At 32.8% G+C, this 21411-nt stretch overlaps 8 protein-coding genes across 8 annotated transcripts; 3 read left to right on the top strand and 5 right to left on the bottom strand.

Annotated features, from left to right (window-relative positions):
* The first annotated feature begins 95 nt into the window (after positions 1-95).
* On the top strand, positions 96-3658 carry YCG1 (condensin subunit YCG1). Its single transcript, XM_020194174.1, has one exon. It carries the CDS (start codon positions 153-155, stop codon positions 3321-3323), a length of 3171 nt encoding a protein of 1056 aa, XP_020044419.1. The 5' UTR covers positions 96-152; the 3' UTR covers positions 3324-3658.
* ASCRUDRAFT_129829 (uncharacterized protein) lies at positions 3485-7104 on the bottom strand. Its single transcript, XM_020189013.1, has one exon. The coding sequence runs from the start codon at positions 6845-6847 to the stop codon at positions 3647-3649; it is 3201 nt and encodes a 1066-aa protein (XP_020044420.1). The 5' UTR covers positions 6848-7104; the 3' UTR covers positions 3485-3646.
* Positions 7105-8310: 1206 nt separating this feature from the next.
* ASCRUDRAFT_129841 (uncharacterized protein) lies at positions 8311-8973 on the top strand. The gene has a single exon (XM_020189014.1). It carries the CDS (start codon positions 8518-8520, stop codon positions 8887-8889), a length of 372 nt encoding a protein of 123 aa, XP_020044421.1. The 5' UTR covers positions 8311-8517; the 3' UTR covers positions 8890-8973.
* Positions 8960-11104, bottom strand: ASCRUDRAFT_78222 (CoA-acylating methylmalonate-semialdehyde dehydrogenase). The gene has a single exon (XM_020194175.1). It carries the CDS (start codon positions 10700-10702, stop codon positions 9059-9061), a length of 1644 nt encoding a protein of 547 aa, XP_020044422.1. The 5' UTR covers positions 10703-11104; the 3' UTR covers positions 8960-9058.
* A 207-nt stretch (positions 11105-11311) lies between these two features.
* ASCRUDRAFT_10579 (Zn(II)2Cys6 transcription factor domain-containing protein) lies at positions 11312-12388 on the bottom strand (the record flags this gene model as incomplete). Its single annotated transcript, XM_020188626.1, has 1 exon — positions 11312-12388. One exon carries the CDS (start codon positions 12386-12388, stop codon positions 11312-11314), a length of 1077 nt encoding a protein of 358 aa, XP_020044423.1.
* A 3895-nt stretch (positions 12389-16283) lies between these two features.
* Positions 16284-17068, bottom strand: ASCRUDRAFT_78223 (uncharacterized protein). The gene has a single exon (XM_020194176.1). The coding sequence runs from the start codon at positions 16665-16667 to the stop codon at positions 16491-16493; it is 177 nt and encodes a 58-aa protein (XP_020044424.1). The 5' UTR covers positions 16668-17068; the 3' UTR covers positions 16284-16490.
* A 2236-nt stretch (positions 17069-19304) lies between these two features.
* ASCRUDRAFT_15912 (uncharacterized protein) lies at positions 19305-20283 on the top strand. Its single transcript, XM_020189389.1, has one exon. The coding sequence runs from the start codon at positions 19361-19363 to the stop codon at positions 20081-20083; it is 723 nt and encodes a 240-aa protein (XP_020044425.1). The 5' UTR covers positions 19305-19360; the 3' UTR covers positions 20084-20283.
* An 18-nt stretch (positions 20284-20301) lies between these two features.
* ASCRUDRAFT_10582 (uncharacterized protein) lies at positions 20302-20970 on the bottom strand (the record flags this gene model as incomplete). The annotated part of the gene is made up of 1 exon (XM_020188630.1): positions 20302-20970. The coding sequence occupies one exon, from the start codon at positions 20968-20970 to the stop codon at positions 20302-20304; it is 669 nt and encodes a 222-aa protein (XP_020044426.1).
* Positions 20971-21411: the final 441 nt, after the last annotated feature.

A 21411-nucleotide genomic window follows, 5' to 3' on the forward strand; every position in this document is an offset into this window, starting at 1 on the left:
TTGATCCGTTCTTTTTTTTTTTCCTCCACTTTTTGATCCCTCCGATCCAAATTTGTTTGTTTATCTTTTCATGTTTATATCCACAACGCAACCCAATAACTTGATCCAACTTCAAGCTCAATCGCACTCATCCTTCCTCTATCCATTGAAAAATGCCTCCCAAAAACAAAAATAAATTCAACATCGAACTAAATGAGGCCTCTGACGTCCATAGAGAAATTGCAAATGTCTTCCAGGACTGCCAATTAAACCCATCAGGCTTTAAAAGAAATGCAACTCTCTTGAAATTAATTCAAAAAAAAGCTTTCGAATCAAATCTTGAATCCTCTTTTAACTTATCCTTCACAAAGTTGATCAACAAAGTATTACCTGTAAAGAAATCAGAAATCGTTGGCGACAGAATTATCAAATTGACTACAAAATTCATCATGGAAATTAAAAAAGATGAAGAAAAAGAAAAAGAATTGAAAAGAAAAAGAAAATTAAATGCTAAAAAGAAAAATAATCAAAATAATGATGAAAATAACTCCGAAGAAGATCACGATGACGATGACGATGAAGAAGAAGAAGAAGAAGACACTCTTTGTCTGAAATTTATCAGCTATTTCCTTAGACACCTACTACGAGGTATTGATTCAAAGGATAAAAACGTTCGTTACCGTATAATCCAACTACTTGGCTGTATAGTTACATGTTTAGAAGAAATCGATAATGAGTTATACAATAATATAATTTGGAATGTTCAAAAGAGATTGTGCGATAAAGAGCCAAACATAAGATTAAAAGCTGTACTATGTATTTCAAGATTTCAAGGTGATGAAGATGATGAAGATGAACATGGTGTCAATAGATCGACCGCTAAACTATTATCAATCCTACAAAATGATCCAAGTCCTGAAGTCAGAAGAGCAGCTTTACTAAATATAGACAAGTCTCCTTTAACTTTACCTTACTTGGTTGAAAGAGCAAAAGATTTAAATACTATAACAAGAAAAATGGTATATTCACGTATAATGAAAGAAGTAGGTGATTTTAGAAAATTCGAAAAAACTTTAAGAGAAAACTTGTTATTATGGGGTTTAAAGGATCGGGAGCAAAGTGTCAGAAATAGCGCTATTAAAATGTTTACAAATCAATGGCTAAGTGATGTTAATAACAATTTACTAGAATTAATTGAGAGATTACATATCATTAACAGTGAAGTTGCTCCTTTAGCCATGAAATATTTCTTCCAAAATCGTTCTGATATTGTTTCCAACATGAAATTGGATAAAAAATTTTGGGGAAATCTAAACGCTGAAACTGCTTTTTTAGCAAGAACTTTTTTCAACCATTGTCAATCAAATAATTTACAAGAATATTTAGAAAAAAGCTTTCCAGAAGCTGCCGAGTTTGCAACTTTGATTTCAAAATACTTTACTGTCAGAAAGAAAATAATGCTAGAATATGAGCAAAATGATCCAATTTTTCTTAAAAATATTAATACATCAAACAATAATACATTCCAATCCTATAGCAATATTGAAAACGAATTGGATAGCCAATATGCAAATGATTTAAAAGAAATTAATTTCATAATGGAACAATTACTTACAATTGCAAAAGATTACGATTTTAGTGATGATTTTGGTAGAAGAGAAATGCTTCAAGTCTTGAGATCTTCTTTAACAAATGACAAATTAACTGATGTTTTAATCAAATATACTTTACAAACAATTAGAAAACTTTCCATTAGTGAAAATGATTTTTGTCAAATGATGACAGAAATAGTTTCTGATATCAGAGACACAGGCGAAAATGATATAAACGAAAACGATAAAGATCAGGATAAAGAAAAAGATGATGAAGACTTAGATGATGAAAATGGTGATAAAAGCCCTTTAAAATCAGGTAGCAGATCACCATCCAAGTCTCAGAAAAAAAATGTGGAAGAAATTGAAAGCCCTGATGTTATGATACAATGCTTATACATTGTTAAACACATGTTAGAATTAACTCGTCAACCTCTTGAAAATAATATTCCAGTTTCATCATTACTTGATAGTATAGTTACCACCTCAATAAGATCTCAAAATAAAATACTAAGAGAAATAGGCATTCATTGCTTAGGTTTAGGTTGTTTATTGGACAAACAACTAACAATTGGCCAATTACGTTTTTTTGGTCTTTGTTGTGCAAAAGCCCCAGAAAAGCTACAAATAATATGTTTAAAAATTATTTTTGATATTTTGGCTACACATGGAACTTCAGTTCTTGATATTGAAGGGAATATCGACACACTTTCCATGAATAAATTATTTTACAGGACTTTGAAAAGGTTCAATAAACCCAAAGTTCAAGCGTTATCCGCGGAAGGTCTTTGCAAGTTATATTTAGCAGATATTCTAGTCGATGAAGAATTATTTGAGACTTTAATTTTGGCATACTATAATTATCAAAATTCGAAAAATCAGGATCTTTTACAAGCTTTGACTTTTTGTTTGCCTGTGTATGCCTTTTCTCACCCCAAGCATCAAAAGATAATGGCAAGTGTTGCTGCAGATGCCTTTTATCGTTTATTGGATAATTATGATGAATTTCTAGATAAATTAGAACCTGAAGATATGGATACAATGGTTGAGCCCCAGCAAATTTTGCAAAATCTTATTCATTGGACAAATCCTCAAAATATTGTGAATTCTACCGAGGAAGAACAAAACAAGTCTACTAATCATCTCATGATAATTTTAGATTTACTTAATGGAATATTGAGTGGATCTATTGATAATCCAAAATATAGAAAAATTATAATTATGAATTTATCAAAATTTTATTTAGCCAAAGAAATTAATTTTGAATCTTTAAAAGAGTTGAATAAACTCATCAGTGCTTTTTCTGAGAGAGTGATACCTGATTGTGATGGTATTTCGAAAAATTCTTTTAATAAATTTAAAACAAAATTTGCAAAATTATTTGAAGAAGCAGAAGAATTGAATAATGACAAAGAAACTGAAAAAGAAACTGATGCTTCTCAAGATTCCCAAGACCAAGAATACGTTTCTGCTTTTATAAAAGAAAGTGAGGTTGAATCACCGAGTAAGGAAAACGAAATTGATAATCACAATGAGAATTCTGTAGAGGGTGGTTTGAAAAAAGATGTTTTGGAAAATGAAAATGATAAAAATGATAAAAATAATGAAAATGATGGAAATGATGAAAAAGATGAAATGAATGTAAAAGTCAAACGAGAAAATGACAGTTTTGTACATATAGATAATCTTTCAGAAAACAATCAGAGCGAAATAATAGAAATTGATTCTGATGGTGATATTTCTATGGAGTAATTTTCAATTTTATTGATTTTTCTACAAATTATTTTGGTGGAGCTCATTTTAGCAAGTAAACAAAATAGTGTTGGATTGACGAAATAAAAAAGTTTAACGGTGAAATACATATAGAATACTAAAAATACAAAAGGGAATGTCGAAGCTTAAACCAAAATCTAATCCAGCTTAAAATAAGATTGGAACAAAAAAAAAAAAAAGCATACTAGTGAAAATTGAAAACAAAAAAACAAACTAGAGCATAAGTAGTGAAATAATTAGAATATAAGTGATCTATCGTTACCAATAAATAAACCATGTACTTTTAATAAAAAAGCTTATATCTAAAATTTTTTGTAATAATGAGCAAATTTTTCCAAAAAGTCATTATCATTAGGAATATTTACTTGTTTATCTTCATTCTTAATCAAATCACTGATATCAAGAAAACCAAAATGATAAAATTTTATTACAACCAAGAACATGCAATAGAATACTTTATAATTATTATTCAATATTAAATGATCTAATATTTGTATCATCAATTGATTGTTAATTTTAAGAAGCATTTTAAATAAGACCCTAGTATTAAGATTTGAAAGCTCATCATCAAAAAACTTGGACAAATATTTTTTTAATGCAGGATTTGTTTTAATGTTTTTATCGAATTTTTCAACAAAAACATCGTTTAGAACATTTTTATCAAGCAAATTGATCAAAGTAAAGGTTTCTTGTTTTGTGAAATTTAACAATAGTATAGCGCTAAGAATTTCATCACCAAAATTTAAACCATTTCTCGAAATTGATTTACATAATAGTAGATTTTTTATTGAATCATAAAGCGGGCAACCTTTTTGGAACTTATCTAAATGAGGATATAATTTTTCGATAATCAAATCAATCTCAATTTCCTTATAAGATATATCGATTGTTTTTAGCTTATTGCTAAGCAAAGTCAATGACTCAATTTCTTCAGATAAGCCATTTTTTTTATTATAATAGGTAAGAATATCGAACCAGATTTTAAATCTAAGTTTTTGAGGAATATTTGTTTTCCAGCACAATTTAGACATTTCATAGATGGAATTTTTGTGAACTTCTTTAACTTTGACACTCAATTCAAACCATTTTTGAGCATTTTTTTGATCTAATTCGATTTTTTTCTGCTGCAAACTATTTCTTTTGAGTTCCTTTTTCTGTAGAGAAAAAATTAGATTTTGAAGTTCTTCATCATGTTTCTGTTTCTCTTGCTGAAGTTTAGGTGGTAACCACATTGGTCTTGTTTGAGATAAGACTTCAGTTTTTTCTGCGGAGATTAATTTTAAGTCTTCCAAGTGTATTTTCTCTGTTGAGGTTAAGCTTGAATTTGAAGAGGAAGAAAATATTGACAATTTAGAATCTCTGGAAGTTTTGGAGCTCATAGAGGAGCAAGATGATAAACTTTCAACTTCAGCTTGATTTAATATAAAGGAAGGTAATCTTAAAGAGTTTTCTTCTCTTTTTTTCATTTCTTTTTTAATATAATTATCAGAGCAAGATTTGTAGTATGCTGATAAGGCATTAGCAAATTGAAGATCAGGGGAGTTTAAAGTGGGCTCAACTAAGGGAGATGGAGGTAAAGCTGATGGAGAATCATTTAAGACATGCTTCATAAATTTTTCAGATTTTCCATTTTGTTTTGTGAATAAAGTTGCAGCGGAACCAGAAGCAAAGGGTATATTGTATAATAAAGGGTCATCATCGGATAGTAACTCATCATTTGTGTTAATGATAACATCATTTTGGTGGTTATTTGATTTGAGTAGTTTTGATTGAGACATTTGTCTTTTTAGCTGGTATTTTTGGCCTGGAGTTAGATTTGAATCAGGAGGGTAAGGAACTAAATTCTGGGATGGGTTGAAAGAGCTTGTTGGTAATTCATTTCTATATTTTGATTGGCTTAGTTTACGGGATAAATCCAGGCCAATTGATTGAGCAAAAGCGTTTGAATTTTTATAAACATTTAAAATGTTGTGAGAATCCTGAGAGTCGAAAAAGAGAGTATTTTGGTAATAATCGTTATGATGAGGGTTAGAAATGTGGGAGTTATTTTGATTATTTTGACTATTAAGGTCAAATTCGGGATTAGAGGGGATAGGATCATTTTTATTTTTTATGACATTTTGTAGAGAAGGCATTGATTGGAATCTTTTGAAATTATTTTGATCAGAAGGAGAGAAGTTTGAATTATAGGGAGAATTTGAGTTTTTGATTGGTATTAGTTTTGAGTTTATATGAGTATTGATTCTGGTATGTTTTTCTAATTCAGCTTCAGAGAAGTTTGGGTGTTTTAGATTTGATAAGTTTCCCAATTTTAAAGAGGGTTTAGCTATTCTTTTTAGGGAGTTATTTTCCAATTTAGTTGAATCGAAGTTGTTGGTAGTAGTGGTAGTGGTAGTGGTGGCGGTAGGGATATTATTTTGGTTTAATTGAGATAGTGTGTTGTTGCTTGCAATAGTTGTTGTGCTTGTGTTCGTGTTGTTACTGTTAACTCTGACCAAGGTGTTTTCGCTTATATTTGATAGTACAGTATTTTCAGTTGCAACTGAATCAGCGCGAACATGAGTGTTGTGAGATGGGTTTGGATTGGGATGGTAGTCAGGAAAGGGGGTATTGCTGGTGTTGTTTTGGTTGTAGGTGTTGGAGTTGAAGTTGGAGTTGATATTTATATTATCATAATCATCGTAAGGGCTGTCATTATTGTTGCTATTAATATTTTTTGATATGATGTTGTTTAAATAATTATTAAAATTCGGAATTGGGTTAACATCTTGAGAGATTGATTTTTGGTTATCAAATTGGAAAGGAAGTATGTTTTGAGAATCAATGCTTGTTAGAGAGGATAGTCTTGAGTTCGAATTTGAAGTTGAGTTTGAGGTTAGTTGTGAATCAAAAATGAAGTTTCCAGATTCCGAGGAGGTGATTGAATCATTTGATATGGGTCTTGAGTTTAATTTTTTGAGATTAATATTTGTGTCGTTGTTGATGTTAATTGGGGATGGGTTGTGGAGGTCTGTGGAGGAAGATAGGGAGGAGGATCTTAGGAGAGAGCCGTTGAAGTTGTTTGGGATGAAAGATTTTTTAAAGTGTAGGTTTATGAGGTTATCGCTTGGTCTTGAGCCCTTTGAGTATTTGTTTAAAGAGGAGGATGAGTTATTATGGTCATTGTTGTTTTTTGTGTTGTTGTTGTTGTTGCTTGATACACTTAGGGTGCTTCGACTGAAGGAGTTGATTGTATTTGAAGGATTTGAGTAAGAAAAAGATAAGGATCTCTTTGAAGAAGATGAAGAGGAGGAGGTTAGGGAGAATTGTGGTTTGTTATAATCAAAGGAAATATCTTGGAATTCAGCATTATTTATTTTAATCAAGGCGTTATTTAGTTGGTTGATCTTTTCTAACTCAATTTTTTTCTGTTTGAGCTGGTTGATTTTGATTTCTCTTTGTTTCAACAGATTTTTGTTTTTTTCTTTTTGGGATTGCAAGTCGGCTTTGGTGAAGGAAGACATGAATGATTAAAAAGATAAGGGAGGTAAAGTAAGTAGAGAAAGAGGAAACAACGAATGGAAAAGGCTGGATTGAGAAGTGGAGAAGTAGCAGGTGAAGAGGTAAAAGATGGGATTAGATTGATGTATTAGTTATTAAATATATTTGAATATGATATATAATTAGCGTGTAATTAGCGTAAAAGCAGGATAAATAGAAGAAATAGGATAAATAGGATAAATAAGGTAACTAGATCTGGATAAAACTGACTTTGGATTAAAATGTGATAAAGATAGATGAAATGTATTGTTTAAATAATATTTTTCAAGTAATATTAACAAAACGAGTGAATAAAGTTGGTTGGAGATTAAGAAGAGTAAGAAATCAAGAGTCTTGTAATAGGATTTCAAGTGAATTTCAATAAGATTTCAATAGGATTTCATTAAATGAAAGGTTTTAAAGAAGGACAGCTTTAATGTCGTATAATCGTTATAATCGTTGTAGTTGTTGTGGTCGTTGTAAATTGTAAATATAATCTTTATAGTTTTATGGATATCGTTATGAAGTGGTCAATCTTTGGAAGAGGACACAAGAGGTGGTATGTTTGGTGATATAGCCTGGTGATATGGCTGTGGTGCCAGTGAGATATGGCTGGGTATTGTGAAGAAAGAGAAGAGAAAGAAGAGAAAGGGAAGATAATCTGTGGAGCGATTATGGCTTGGGAAAGACAAATGGAGCTGGAGGATGGTAGAGCACTGGGCTTTATATATCTGATGTAACGTAAACAAGAGAAAGAAGCAGTGGAAGGAATCTGGACGCTTATAATCTTCAAGAGATGAGGTTTGAACCTGAGTCTGAGCCCAAGGGTATTTCTGTTTGTTCGCTATCCGTTCGTGAGACACCGCTGCTGGTGCTCCCAGCTTTCCTCTTCATTCACCGCTCTTCTTCTGCACATCAATGCTGCACCAGAACCTAAATTTACCGCCCGTGCGCTGCTACACTTCATCCGCTCTGCTGGCTCCCACAGAGCACGCGCTACTATTTTTAACCAAGTTGTTGATTGGCCACTGCAGACGCTCCAGCAGCTGTTTTCTGCGTTGGTGTGCATACACACCGCTTTCTGCCGCGCTAGTGCTCTGCCTAGCTCTGAACAGCCCGATTTGTGTGTCTCAGACGCTCTTTTGGGTGCTGTGAGCCACAAAAGCCGGCCAGGCCTAGACCGCTGCAAGCTGTCATCGGCGTGTAAGCCTGGGTTTGGCGTCGCCGGAATGTGCATGGATACTTGGCGGAATGTGGAGCTCAGCTGCCAGTCCAAAACACCACCGGCAACACCATCTTCCGAATGCGGAAGAACCACTGTCTGCGTAATCTCACCATTGCTTGTTCAACTGCGTTCTAGCCCTTTTCCTACTCTTGAGTTGTTCTTCTTCCTCTGTTTCTTTCTCTTCACACCTTTCTCTCTTGGCCTTCATTTCTTGTGTTACTGCATATCCACCCATATTCATTTCAATCTACTTGCCGGACCAATATGGTTGGATCTCGTGCGCTATATGCACACAATAAATACAGGCTTAAATCTTCCATTGCTTTGATTTCTGTCTGAATTTTTTCCAGGTCTTGGCAACTCTTTTCTTGTTCTTATTTCTGTGCTCTGAGATTCAAAAAACCCTTAGAATTCCAATTAAATAATCCCATGCAAATCAATCTCACTTATCAGCAGTTTCACTACCTCCACCTCTCTCGCCTGTTTTCTTACATTTTTGTTTTGCGACAGCAGAATTTCCCATTCATTTTTCGTTGTATCTGTTCCTATTGCTTTGCATTCCATCAAATTTCATCTTTCCATTGCTTCATATCAATTTTTTACCAAACTTCTTTTTTTCTCTTTTCTTCTCTTTTTTACTCTTTTTTTTTTTTTTCTCTTTCCTTCTTGTTTTTTTCTTTATTTTTTTCTCACTTCTTTTGTTTATTTTTTTACTCTGCAAATTCCATTTTTACTTTCCCAAATAAGGGTTCACTGCACTGCATACAAATCCGTCGTCCTGGATTTGGTTTTTCCCAATAAATAAGACCTTTTCAAGTGTACTCGAACGTTATTTCAAATCTTATTCACCCGCAAAAGCTTAATTGTTCTTTTCCATTGCCGCTATTGGTAAGTTTCAATTCAGATATAATCAATTGTCATCCGTTCACTATATCGTACTCACATATCTCTACCTATATACTTCGGTGTCTCACGTGTTCACTGGCATAGACGTCGATGGTCCATTTTTCTCTAGCTTATCGCTCGTTTTCCATAATTTAGTCACTGTGTGAGGTCGAGTTAAAAAGGCTAGCCCTGATTTGCCATAAAAATTCAAGTCTCCCAAAAACGACTCTTTACTGCCTGTAAACCCAAACATTGGTAATGGCACTGGAATCGCTACATTGACTCCAACTTGTCCCACTTCCACTTCATTTTCAAATTTTTGGCCATTAATTCCACTTGTAGTGAAAATTGAACACCCATTCCCATATTTGTTCCCGTTGACTATCTCAATTGCTTCGTCCAAGGTCTCTACCAGAATAACACTCAACACTGGCCCAAATATTTCTTCTTCATAGCACCTCATCCCAGGCTTAACCTCTCCCAATATAGTGGGCCCAAGAAAATTCCCATTAGGCAACTCTTTGCTCCTAAACTTCCTACCATCTAATAACACTTTAGCTCCTTCTTTCTTTTCACTATACCCGATTATTTCAATCGCTCTATCCAACGCTTCCTTCGATATCAATGGTCCTAAATCACTTTTCTCATCAAATCCACTTCCAACTTTTAGTTTCTTGCTTTCTCTAATCAATTCCTTTATCCATTTTTCACTTTCTCCAACACATACCAACACTGAGATAGCCATACACCTTTGTCCTGCGGCTCCAAATGCTGCCCCGATTACTCCATTAATAAACTGCTCCTTATTTGCATCCTTCATAATAACCAAATGATTCTTCGCTCCTAAATTGGCTTGACACCTTTTCCCGTATTTACTGCTCTTTTCATATATATACCTTCCGGCTTTGTCTCCTCCAACAAACGTTATCCCCTTCACCTTCGGGTGCTCAATCAATGTATCAACCGTCAAATTCTTCCCATGAACAACATTAACAACCCCACTGGGCACCCCTGCCTCTTTGCTCAATTCAGCTATAATAATCGACGCCCCAGGTGCCCTCTCTGACGGTTTAATAACTGTACTGTTCCCACTAACTATAATCAATGGCAACGTCCAAAGTGGTATCATCGCAGGAAAATTAAATGGACATATCGACCCAACCACTCCAATTGGCTTTCGACTCATTTTGGTCTCCATATCTTTTGATACCTCTAAAACACTCCCCAACAAATCTGACGTGCAACTACACGCTACTTCTGCCACTTGTATCCCCCTCAACACATCTCCCTTTGCATCCGAAAACGTCTTTCCTTGTTCAAGAACAATACTACCTGCAATTCTATCCATGTTTTTCCTTAATAACTCCACATATTTGAACGCAATTTGCTGTCTCTTGATTATCGAAACCTTGCTAAATTTCTTAAATGCTTCATCCGCTGATTCAATAGCCTCGTTTAATTCCTCAACAGTAGACTGGGGAACTCTTCCAACAACATAGTTCGTAGATGGATCATGAATATCAAACCATTCTTTAGATTTTGATTCAATCAATTCATTATTAAGAAAAGATGGTGTAATATACGGTTTATCTTTTTTTTTGGTATGTTCTCTAGTATATCTATCCCATGTTGAATTGAGTTTAACTGTGTTATAATATCTTAAATTATTTAGATTCAATTCAAATCTACCTAATCCATATCCTTTTCTAATCATTAATCTAGAAATCATTTTAATTAATAATATACTATATTATATTATATTAACAATCTTTTATTAATATTGATATTAATAATAAAAATGGAAATTGAAATTGAAATTGAAAATTAAAGAGTGGATTTTATACCAAATTTATATCATCATCAATACCAAATTAATATTCTAATCTACTGCTTTTTACTTTGTTCTTCAATCCATTTGCTGATGATAATTGGTTTATCTTGAATTTAACTCCCATTCTGATGGGAAGCCAATGCCGAGCTCCTCTCTTTCTCTATTCAACTGAATTGCATTTTATGGAGACAATAAATTCGACAAAAACGATAAATAATACCATACAAACTTCAATTTTCCAATAAAAATAAACACATCACGTGTAATTTAGGGTTCTAATTTTTTGGAATTTTTCAATTTTTCAGTTATATTCCATATTATCAACTATGAACCAAATTATGAACAAAGAATATTGATTTAATTTAATTGAAAATGCTCTCCAACGATAAGTGTATACATATATTTATATAAATATTTATAATCAATTAGCAAAGATAAAAGACAAAGAAAAAAAAACCAATAAAAAAGATAAGATGAATGTTAAATAGTGTTATTAATTTCAATTTGTTAACCGTAATAATTATAATCTGAGTTATACTCTTGATCTAGACTCATTAAGTTTTCTTCTTTATCTTCAGAGTTAAAGTTTTGATTACCATTATTATAATTATTATTATTATTGTTATTATCATTATTACTATTGTTATTGTTATTGTTATTATTATCATTATAATTATTATTATAATTATTATTATAGTTTAAATTGGTATTAATACTATCATTATAACTTTCACTATAATTATCATTATTATATGTATTGTTATAATTGCTGTTATAAAAACTTGGATAACTATTCATATTGGGAGATTGAATAAACATATTATTTGATGAAAGATCCAAATCGTTTGAATTCAATATATTTAATAACTTTTGATTGTTATTAATATTATTATTAGCTTGCAATAATGAAGAGACATTGGGTATTGGAAATTTTGGGAGTTGATTATGATTTGCAAACTCAGATGAATTAGCTTTTCTCAATTTGGGATGATTTTTCAATGATGAAAATTCAGACGTTTCTCTTTCATCAAGATTTAACGAATTGTTTAAACTGTATTGATGATGTTGCTGTTGCTGTTGCTGTTGTTGTTGTTGTTGTTGTTGTTGTTGATTCAAGAAGATCGAACCAACAGATGACATTGAAGAAATTGAAGAGCTGGATGATGTTCTTTTATAATAATTTTTAGATCTTGAAGATGGTCCTTCATTAAATGTACAGTTCATATTGTATTCTTTACATAATTTACAAGGTATACCAGCTTCAATTATACAACAAGATTTTCTTTTTCTACAAAAATCACAAGGTCTTTGTCTTCTAGATTTATATCTTCTTGTAATTATTGGACTTTCCTGATTCATATTCATATTCATATTCATATTCATATTCATATTCATGTTCATATTCATGTTCATGTTCATGTTCATATTATTAAGATTATTGATGTTGCCAATATTTAATGCGTTCGTTCCATTGTTATTCTGATCCGGATTAATATTGGAAGAACCATAATAATTTTGCTGATTATACGACATCTGTTGTTGCTGGATATAATAACTAATATTTTTAGGAGGAATGCTATTCATTTTCCATCCATAATGCTTCCTTTATTTTTTTTTCGTTCTTCCTTGAAAAGTTTATCAGTTAAAGTTAAGAGAGGAACTTCAGCATAAATATATATTTTTTTTTCTTTTGTTTACTAAGTTAGGCAATATCAATGTTGCTAATTAGGTCGGGCAAACTATGGATAGGCGATAATAATAATGATTTGTTATTTGCTGGACATATGTGGAGAAAGTTCTGGTATATATATTTGGAAAAGCAGTGAACATAATTTGAACACCAGGAAGAAAAGGAAATAAAAGTACAGACATCACTAGCCCAATTAAAGTAGTTGAAAGCTGTTGATAGTAAGTGAAAAGAACCGATGAAGTGAGCGACTCGTGTTTAGAGCATAAGGGCGGCCTTGGAGCCAGAGCCAGCTGGCGGATAGCTGGGCTCACCGCAGCAGCGGCAGCAGTAGGAGGGCCGAGACAGCAGCAGCAGAAGCACAGGAAGCAGAGGCAGCAGAGGCAGCAGAACGAGACCCGCTGGGCTGGGCTGGATAGAGACCCGGCATGGTGGTGGAGGAAGAGCTTATCAGCGCCGGTTTGCATTACTCAAAGCGGAGGAGATATACATCACTGATAACGAAGGGACTACTGCTTTAGTGGTTGGGATGAGATGCGCTATTTCCAGAGTTGTGTTATAGGAGAAGGTGAAACCACCGAAAAAAAAGAAATATTGATCTGAGCTGAGAAAAATACTATTTTAATACAGTCATAGGTGTGAAAATGAACCAAAGAATGATGAAGAAACTTAAACATGAAATATGAATCTATGTCAATGAAACTAGTTAATACCATAAGCAGCAATGAAAACTGGAACTAAAATGAAAATTTAAAAGGAGTGAATCATGTCAAAATTGGAAAAAGTTTCGTTATATACACAAAAAAATGAAGATCTGTGAACAAAAAAAATATGGGTTGGTAATAATAAATAGTATGAACTAAAAAAAATAAAAAAAAATAGTGGTAAATGGTAAATGGTAAAGGTGACTTTTGAAAATCTTTAAAAATGATTTTCTTTAAAATTGGTGTTCGGATTATTCTTAAAGTTAGTTTTGAATTAATTTTTGGCTTTATTTGAAATATTTTCTTTATCTTTATCTTGACTTTGGTCTGAGTCTTTACCTTTATCGTTTTCTTCTGTTTTTGAATTTTTTTCTTTTTCACTCTTTCCAAGATTGCTTGTAGGAGATTGGCTTAAATCTTTTTTGATTGTAGCATTTGAACTAGTCATCTGAACCGCAGGGTTTTTGAACGATGTACTAGGGTTTCCTGTTGCTGACAATAATGGCAATGTTAGGCCAAAGTTTGTTGCAGTTGGTGTAGCTCCAAAATTCCAGTCTAAATAAAAATTGCCTGGTGATAAAAATGCATCATTCATAAATTTCGATGGATATCCACTCAATGGAGTCTTTTCACCATTATTAAAGATCGATGATCGAAGCACAGCGGAATTCAAATTATTTGGGGGCATAAACCGGCTTGGTGAAGGAAATGGTAGTTGGAGTATACCGCCATTGGCTGGAAATGCAGATAATGGTGTTCCCTTTGTTGAGTTACTCTCTCTGATGGTTTTTAAAGGATTGGGATTATCATTATTGTCAGTCAACGAGTCAAATTTCTTGTTAAAGTCTTCAATTTTAACATCAATGTGCAATGGCTTGTCTATTGAAGACGTCTCCTTGGCTGTTATAGGCCTACTTATGGTCATTGCACTATCCTCAACATGGTCATCATCTTTCGTCTCCATTCTCTTTTCAACAATTGAATCATTGCCGCCAGTATCAATTGGTATTTGAACTCGAAGTGTTGGTCTTGATAATGGGTTACTATTTGAAGTATTCTTTGAGTTATTGCTATGAACGCTATAAGCAGGACTAGCAGCAGAATTATAAGGAATATTAGAGTTGATCATATTCATAGCAGATTGCATTGAATTTGTTTTCCGTAAGGATTCCAATGAATTTGTCATGATACTTTCACTACTACTGTTAATATTTCTATTAAAAATGTTATTATCGTTATCACTCTCATTATAAATATCCTCATCTTCATCATTTTCATTTTCATTGTCATTCTTATTTTTATTTTTGCTTTTGCTTTTATTGTCTTTATCTTTATCTTTATCATTTTTCTTATCATTTTTTTCACTTTTTATTTCTTTTTCATTTATAATCTCTTCAGTGTTCTTTTTAGATTTATTATTATTATTGTCATCATTTTTACTGATTGTAAGGTTATTTATTGCTTGAGAAGATTCGGATATTGTTCTTTGTAAATCAGTTGGAGGAGTTAAAGGTGTTGTTGATTCTAATTTGTTGTTATTAGGAATTACATTATTATTACTATTACTATTACTATTATTATTGTTATTGTTATTATTGTTATTCATGTTTTCAGTATTTAGTATACCATTTAAATTATTTGGGTTGTTAAAATTCAAAGAATTTTGAATTGGAGGTAATTTTTGAATAGAAAATTGGTAATTTGCCATTAGATTATTTTGCATTGGATTGGCGAAGTTTGGGTTATTTAGAAGATTTGGAAAGGCATTTGGAATTGAATTTGCAGCTAAAAATTGTCTTTGTAGTAATTGAGACAGTAAAATGTATTGCTGCTGCTGCTGCTGCTGTTGTTGTTGTTGTTGTTGTTGCTCAAATTTAGAGCTTGCTATTTTATTTGTTAAGCTTTGAGAGTTGTTGTTTAAATTATTTAGAGCGGCTATATTATTGTTTTGGATATTTAGATTGGGGTTGTTTAAATATAAGAATTTATTGTTTAAACTAGCCAAAGTAGATTGGTTTGAATACGGGGTTGTTAAATTAAAGTTACTGAGTGGATTTAAAGGAGATAAATTATTTAGATTTGATATGTTGTTAATGTTGTTGAGATTGTTAATGTTGTTGAGATTGTTAATGTTGTTGAGATTGTTTAGGTTATTAAAATTATTGAAATTGTTGAAAGAATTGTTTCTGACTATTTGCTGAATTGTAGGAGGGGGTGGTAGGAAGTTTAATTGAGAAGCAAGATATTGGTTATTTTGGGATTGAGAAGATTGGTGGAAATTAAAAGGTTGAACTTGAGGAGATAAGACCGAGGAGGCAGATGAGCTTCTTGCGTGTTTAATGGATTGATTTTTTATGCTTGATAGAGAACTTTTCTTCAAATGGTTGACAGTGAAGCTATTGCGATTGGTGTTGATGTTGATGTTGTTATTGTTTGGAGTAGATTGAGCACTGCTTGTGTTGTTTGTGTTGTTTGTGTTGTTGTTATTGTTATTTAAGTTATTTACGTTATTGAGGTTGTTGAGATTAATGTTATTAAGACTGTTGATGTTGTTGAGGTTTAGATTAGTGAGATTTGGATTTGATTTATTGAGATGGGTATCTAAAGTGGCATTGAAACTTGAGTTTATGCTACTTGTTGAGCTCTTTGATTTCTTATGACGCTTGAGCGAAGGTTCAGAATCAGAGTCGCTGTCGTCTTCATCGTCATCGATGTCGTCGTTCATTAGGATGTCATCTTCGATGTTTGCGCTGGTGTTGTTGGGCAAAGAGTTGGCGTTTGAATTATTAGTTAAAGAGTAGTGAGAGGTGGAACCAAAAGGGACTCTTGAGTTTGGGTTGTTATGAACTCTTGTAATCTTTTTGTAGTCGCCATAATAAGAAGGATCTTTTGATTCGTATGGCTGAGGACAGTCAAGATATTTATGTAGTAATTCTTTAGTATCCGAAGAACTGAACTCGTAGAGTTTATTGTTACTGTTTAATATAATGACAGCGAGATCTACTTGACAAAGAATAGCCAATTCATGAGCTTTTTTAAATAGACCCTGTTTTCTTTTGACAAACGTTCTATTGAAAAAAAATTGAAAGAAAAAAAAAACAAATGAAATGAAAAAAAAACAAGAATACAAGATAAAATATTCAAAGGATTGGAATCAATCAGGTAAAGTTTAGAATCTAATTGAATTCAATTTAATTCAAACAATATTAGACGCAAGTATAATTTGAATTGGATTGAATTGAATTAATGTCAAAGTAAGATAAAAGAAGTGGTTATTAGTATGCAATGATTCGTTTTAAAAAGATAAGCTTAAGATAGTAAATGCAGAGAAGGAAGGTGTGTGTTGTTTCAAGACGTGGTAGAATGGTAGAAAGGTAGATAGGGAGAATATAAAACAATAGCTGGGTGATACATACACTGTTCTGTTGCGCTCGTCAGTGATAGGTTGGATGGCAATTTTTCTTCTTCCCATGATTAGGAAAAGTATATATATATGAAGGAGAGGAGTGATGAAGCTATGAGCAGGAGTGGGAGCTTTCTAATAATAAATTGGACGATAGAATTGGATATTTATAGCACACAGAAAATCTGACACAAGAGGAAAACCAAAAATAAAACTGGAGCAGAATGTGGTGCTGTGCTGTTGGCTCGGAGTGGGAATTTGCCTGAGGGAGAAGGATTATATCGAGGTACCAAAACAGGCAGAGAGGGCTAGTTGAAGCAATTGGAGCAGGAGCTGGAGCAGGCGATGGATGATTGATCTGTAGCAGCCAGAAAGTGAGATCGATTATGGGTTCAAGGAGTATATATAAAAATAACAAATTTTTACAAATAGCGGAATACTAGAACGAGCCCAACACAAAAATACCCTGCTGCTATTTATAGCATATCTATTTTCGGCGGTCTAAGCCGCACATTCACGTACATGTGTCTCACGTGAGCGCTGACTAAGCGCTGACTCAGAAATGAGCCGTGATGCTCTTTGTTAGCGCTGCTGTTTGTGCTTCTTTTGGCGCTGGAATAACGCTGCAAGGCAGGTACAGGTTTGCCCAATTGAGTTTACTCAGAGCAGCAAATGTATCCACAGCTGTTTTTTGGCTTCCATTAATGAGGTGTGTTCAATGAGAAAGGCCGAATTTGTTGGATTACTAATGATGAGTATGATGTATGTTTGCAATAGACGTGTTAGTATTTGGTGCTTTGTGCCTATATATAAGATTCTATTATTCGCTTGATTTTCAAGAAGATGTTTATTTTTAATTGTTTGGCTACTGCACAAGTTCTAAAAATAATTCACGATCATGGTTTTGATCGGAAAAATAGAGCTTTGAACTTTTAAGTCCTGGAAGTATGCGGAAATCACTGGATTTGTGATTTGTTCATACGATTATTAATTCGAGAAATCAATTGATAGAGCATTTGAGATTGGGTTATTTTTAAATCGAGAAACTATTTGATTGGTCTATTATATTTGCAAAGGGGCAACGAAAAAATATTTTGCAAATAAAACTAATTTCGACCATTTTCCTATCCTATTATCCGTTCACCTGACCTTATAGCTGACTATGACGGCATTTAAACGGGTAATACAAGTGATCAGGGTAAGATGATCAGCTAAAGTAATCGAGATGATTCAAGTATAGGAAGAGTTAATTTTGTTATCCGTCCGATTATTCCACAATCTCCAAAAACAGAGAAAAGAAAAAACGAAAAAATAAAGGAAAAAAACATAAAAACATAAATGAGTCACATGCGCTTTCAAATCGTAGAACATTGCAATAATAAATTGTTTACCCTCTTTAACCTTATCAGATTTAGCACTATCTTTATTTTTTAAACTTTTTTTAATTCACAACTCCAAATATTGGTAGCGGCCCGAAAATCGCTGCTTTACACTTGCCATGATTCCTAAAACTCAACTTCACGAGCTTAGATATATTTTTGAAATAACTTGTTTTGCTTTTTGTTTTTGCTAGTTCTATGGGAGTAACATTATTGAGGCTTTTTCCTTATTAAATCTCTTATCGGTCGCTCTGGATGAGCTATATAACTTATGTATCTCACAGTTCAAACCATACACTCACACAATCTTTGTTTGTATTTGGCTTGTAATCATTTTATCTTGAATTTTATTGGGATTCAATTGCAGCTTATTATATTTTGCTATAGTAATTATTTGATTATTAATGCCCGGACTGACTGAAGATATAATAAAGATCATGCACTAACACTGACGTTTTTGAAATGTGTTTTTTGATAAATTAATCTCAAAAGCAATATTTCTAGATGTTATTGTTTTCTTTTCTCCAATTTTGGACAAAAACAGTAGATGATTCAAGAGAGAGCTGATAATACACTTCACCAACACCAACAAAATAGACAACAGAGACATACAATCTCCATATTAAACGTTTTTCTGTCATTATCAGCTTATTTCAGGCCAACGCTAAATAATAATTCCAAGCCCTATCTAAACGTCCTACAGCAGCCAGCCTGGAATTGGGCAGCACATCCTTAGCGCTGTTCTCTGCTTTGCTCCACAACAGGTCCGGGCTGGTGCCTCAGAGCAATGCACGCTTTGATTTGACACATCGGCATTTCGGCCAGCATGTTTGCATGCGCCACCGTGTTAGCCATCGTGGTCTTATGCATAATTATTTTACATAACACCCGTGCTCTCACTCTTTGTCCAGTCACGGGCAAACGTTTGATCAGCGCGCAAGACCCGCCGGCATAGGCTACAGAAGTGATGCAGTCGAGTCGCAGCGGAGCACTTTCCGAGCGGTGCGGGAAAATCACCGAAGCGCGACGATGAGTGTCGGTACAGCCCAAACGTGCCCTGCTTTTCTCTTCCTAATGCCGATTTTGTCCCAAAAGGAAAAGCGGAGTATCTTCTTTCCCTCCAGAAAGGTTGCTCATTCTGCTTCCAATGCGATTCCACAGGGGGCCTGTACTGTTTGCTTCGTTTGCCACACTTATGCTCTGAATCCTCTCCCGTACCTACAGGGACTCCTAAATGCTCTTACACCTTACTACACAAATTTTTCAGTGATCAAATTTTATTCCTAATACACTTCTATCAACTATAAATACTTTTCAATTTATCTATCTTTTCTACTGTTATCCTCTTCAATCTTTAAATTCAGTTTATCCTCCAAATCATAAATGGCTAATACAAATTCAAATTCAATTAATAACATAACTTCAAAGGTCCCAAAGAGCTTCAAGGGTATCGCTGTCTTTGGCTTTGGCTCAATCGTCCCCATGCAGCTTTTTTACAATCATGTCAAACAACAACAGTTGCAACCTTCCTACAGAAGTCAATTTCATTGTCATCAACAGCAATTGCAATTTTCCTCTTTATCTTCCTCTAATTTCAACAACATAATATCTAACAGCAATAACAACAATAACAACTCACTAAACAATATAAACAACATAAACAACATCAATACCATAAATAACTTGAGCAATCACAATGATATTAGTGAAATCGAGTCTCCGATAAATAAAGATGATAAACTTTTTTTCTACAATGATCTAAAATCGCTCAACACAAACAATAGCTCTCATAATAACAATGACATCAATGATTTAAACAACTTTAACAATCTCCATAACGGTAGCATGGAATACTCTTTAGTATCTTCTCCAGCCAGATTATCCTCCAAGGATAACAACCTACTTTATAATGACTTAAATTTTAACACCTTACATCAATTACCCTCCAACATCATAAACACCAATAATACCAATAATGTCATCGATGCTAATAACTCAAATCAAAATGACTTGTTTACTAATTTGAATGAATCCTTATTCAATGAGGTTATTAAAAGAGCGGAAATTAAACAATTAGCATGGGAAGTTAATGATATTAATTTCTAATCAATAAAAAGAGAAAGGGAGAAAAAACAAAAAACAACATTTTCCTCAATTATCTAGTTTAATTATTTATCTCGCTTTACTTTATATTTATATTTATGATCCTAACTTTAATTATATATCTTACTTTATACATTTTTTTTTCCTATATACTTGACTATATTATAATGATTTTAATTCATATTTATTCCTAATTTATTTCCAATTTACACGTACATATCTCATTCAACTAATGACCTATTATCTTCGATAATTCTCTCACTAACCGCCTTCATAACTAACAAATTATCTCTATTATTTAAATTACAACTCTCTTTTAATTTCTTTAAATTATCAAATGTCTTTTTTAACGTATTATACTTTTCTGAATCCTTTGAATCCTCATTATCCAGATTATCAACACTAAATGTCTTGTATACTTCGATAATATCATCCAATATATTGTAAATCAAATAACTAATTAAATTAAAATAAATATCTTCAAAATTTTTAAAATCTTTAAAGATATCCTCAAATAACTTGATTTGATCTTTTTCTTTCCCATTATTATACTCTTGTAATACTGAATTTAGAGCATCATAATAATAGTTCACTGTATTGTAATACTTCTTAATCGCCTCATCTCTTACATTTTCATTCCCACTACTAGTATCGCCAGTTTGGTCAGTTTCGTTATTGCTCTTCTTAATGTTTACTGAAGTTGGTAGATTCTCTTTGCACCAAAACAAATCATTGACAAATCCTTTATTTCCCTTATCTTTACTCTTATCGCCCTTTAATAAGTCATTAATGGCTTTACTAATCAACTTGTCAACAGAGTTACTAGTATCGAGTAATACTTTAAATGCATTCAAGCTAATCTGTAATATACTATCATAAGCATCTGACATTTTTAAAAAAAACAAAAAATTTCCTATTCTCTTGTATTCTTGTACTCTTATAATCCTGTAATATAGTACTATGCTATATAGTGCTATGCTAATATATTATACCTTCGCTGGAAAAGAAAGTTATAACTTAGAATCTGATTTGCCAAATGGCAACTTTCAATTTCTTTTCGGCTCGCTTTTTTCCCTTAATTCCTTTGCTGGACATGAGCACACCAAAGCACTCTCAATTTGTAATCATAGCCCTTATCATATGAACATTTAAAAAAACAACAACCATATAAATACATATAAATCACCTTAATTGAATACAACGATTAAAATCTATTACCTGGACAGCATACCCAGATACCATACGCAAAATACCTTTAATCAACATTGCTCAATTCAATTTAATTGTAATTACACTTTTAAATATTCATATCCATTCTTATACATTTTCAT

This window comes from Ascoidea rubescens (genome assembly GCF_001661345.1).
Source record: "Ascoidea rubescens DSM 1968 unplaced genomic scaffold ASCRUscaffold_21, whole genome shotgun sequence".
NCBI classification, from domain to species: domain Eukaryota; kingdom Fungi; phylum Ascomycota; class Saccharomycetes; order Ascoideales; family Ascoideaceae; genus Ascoidea; species Ascoidea rubescens.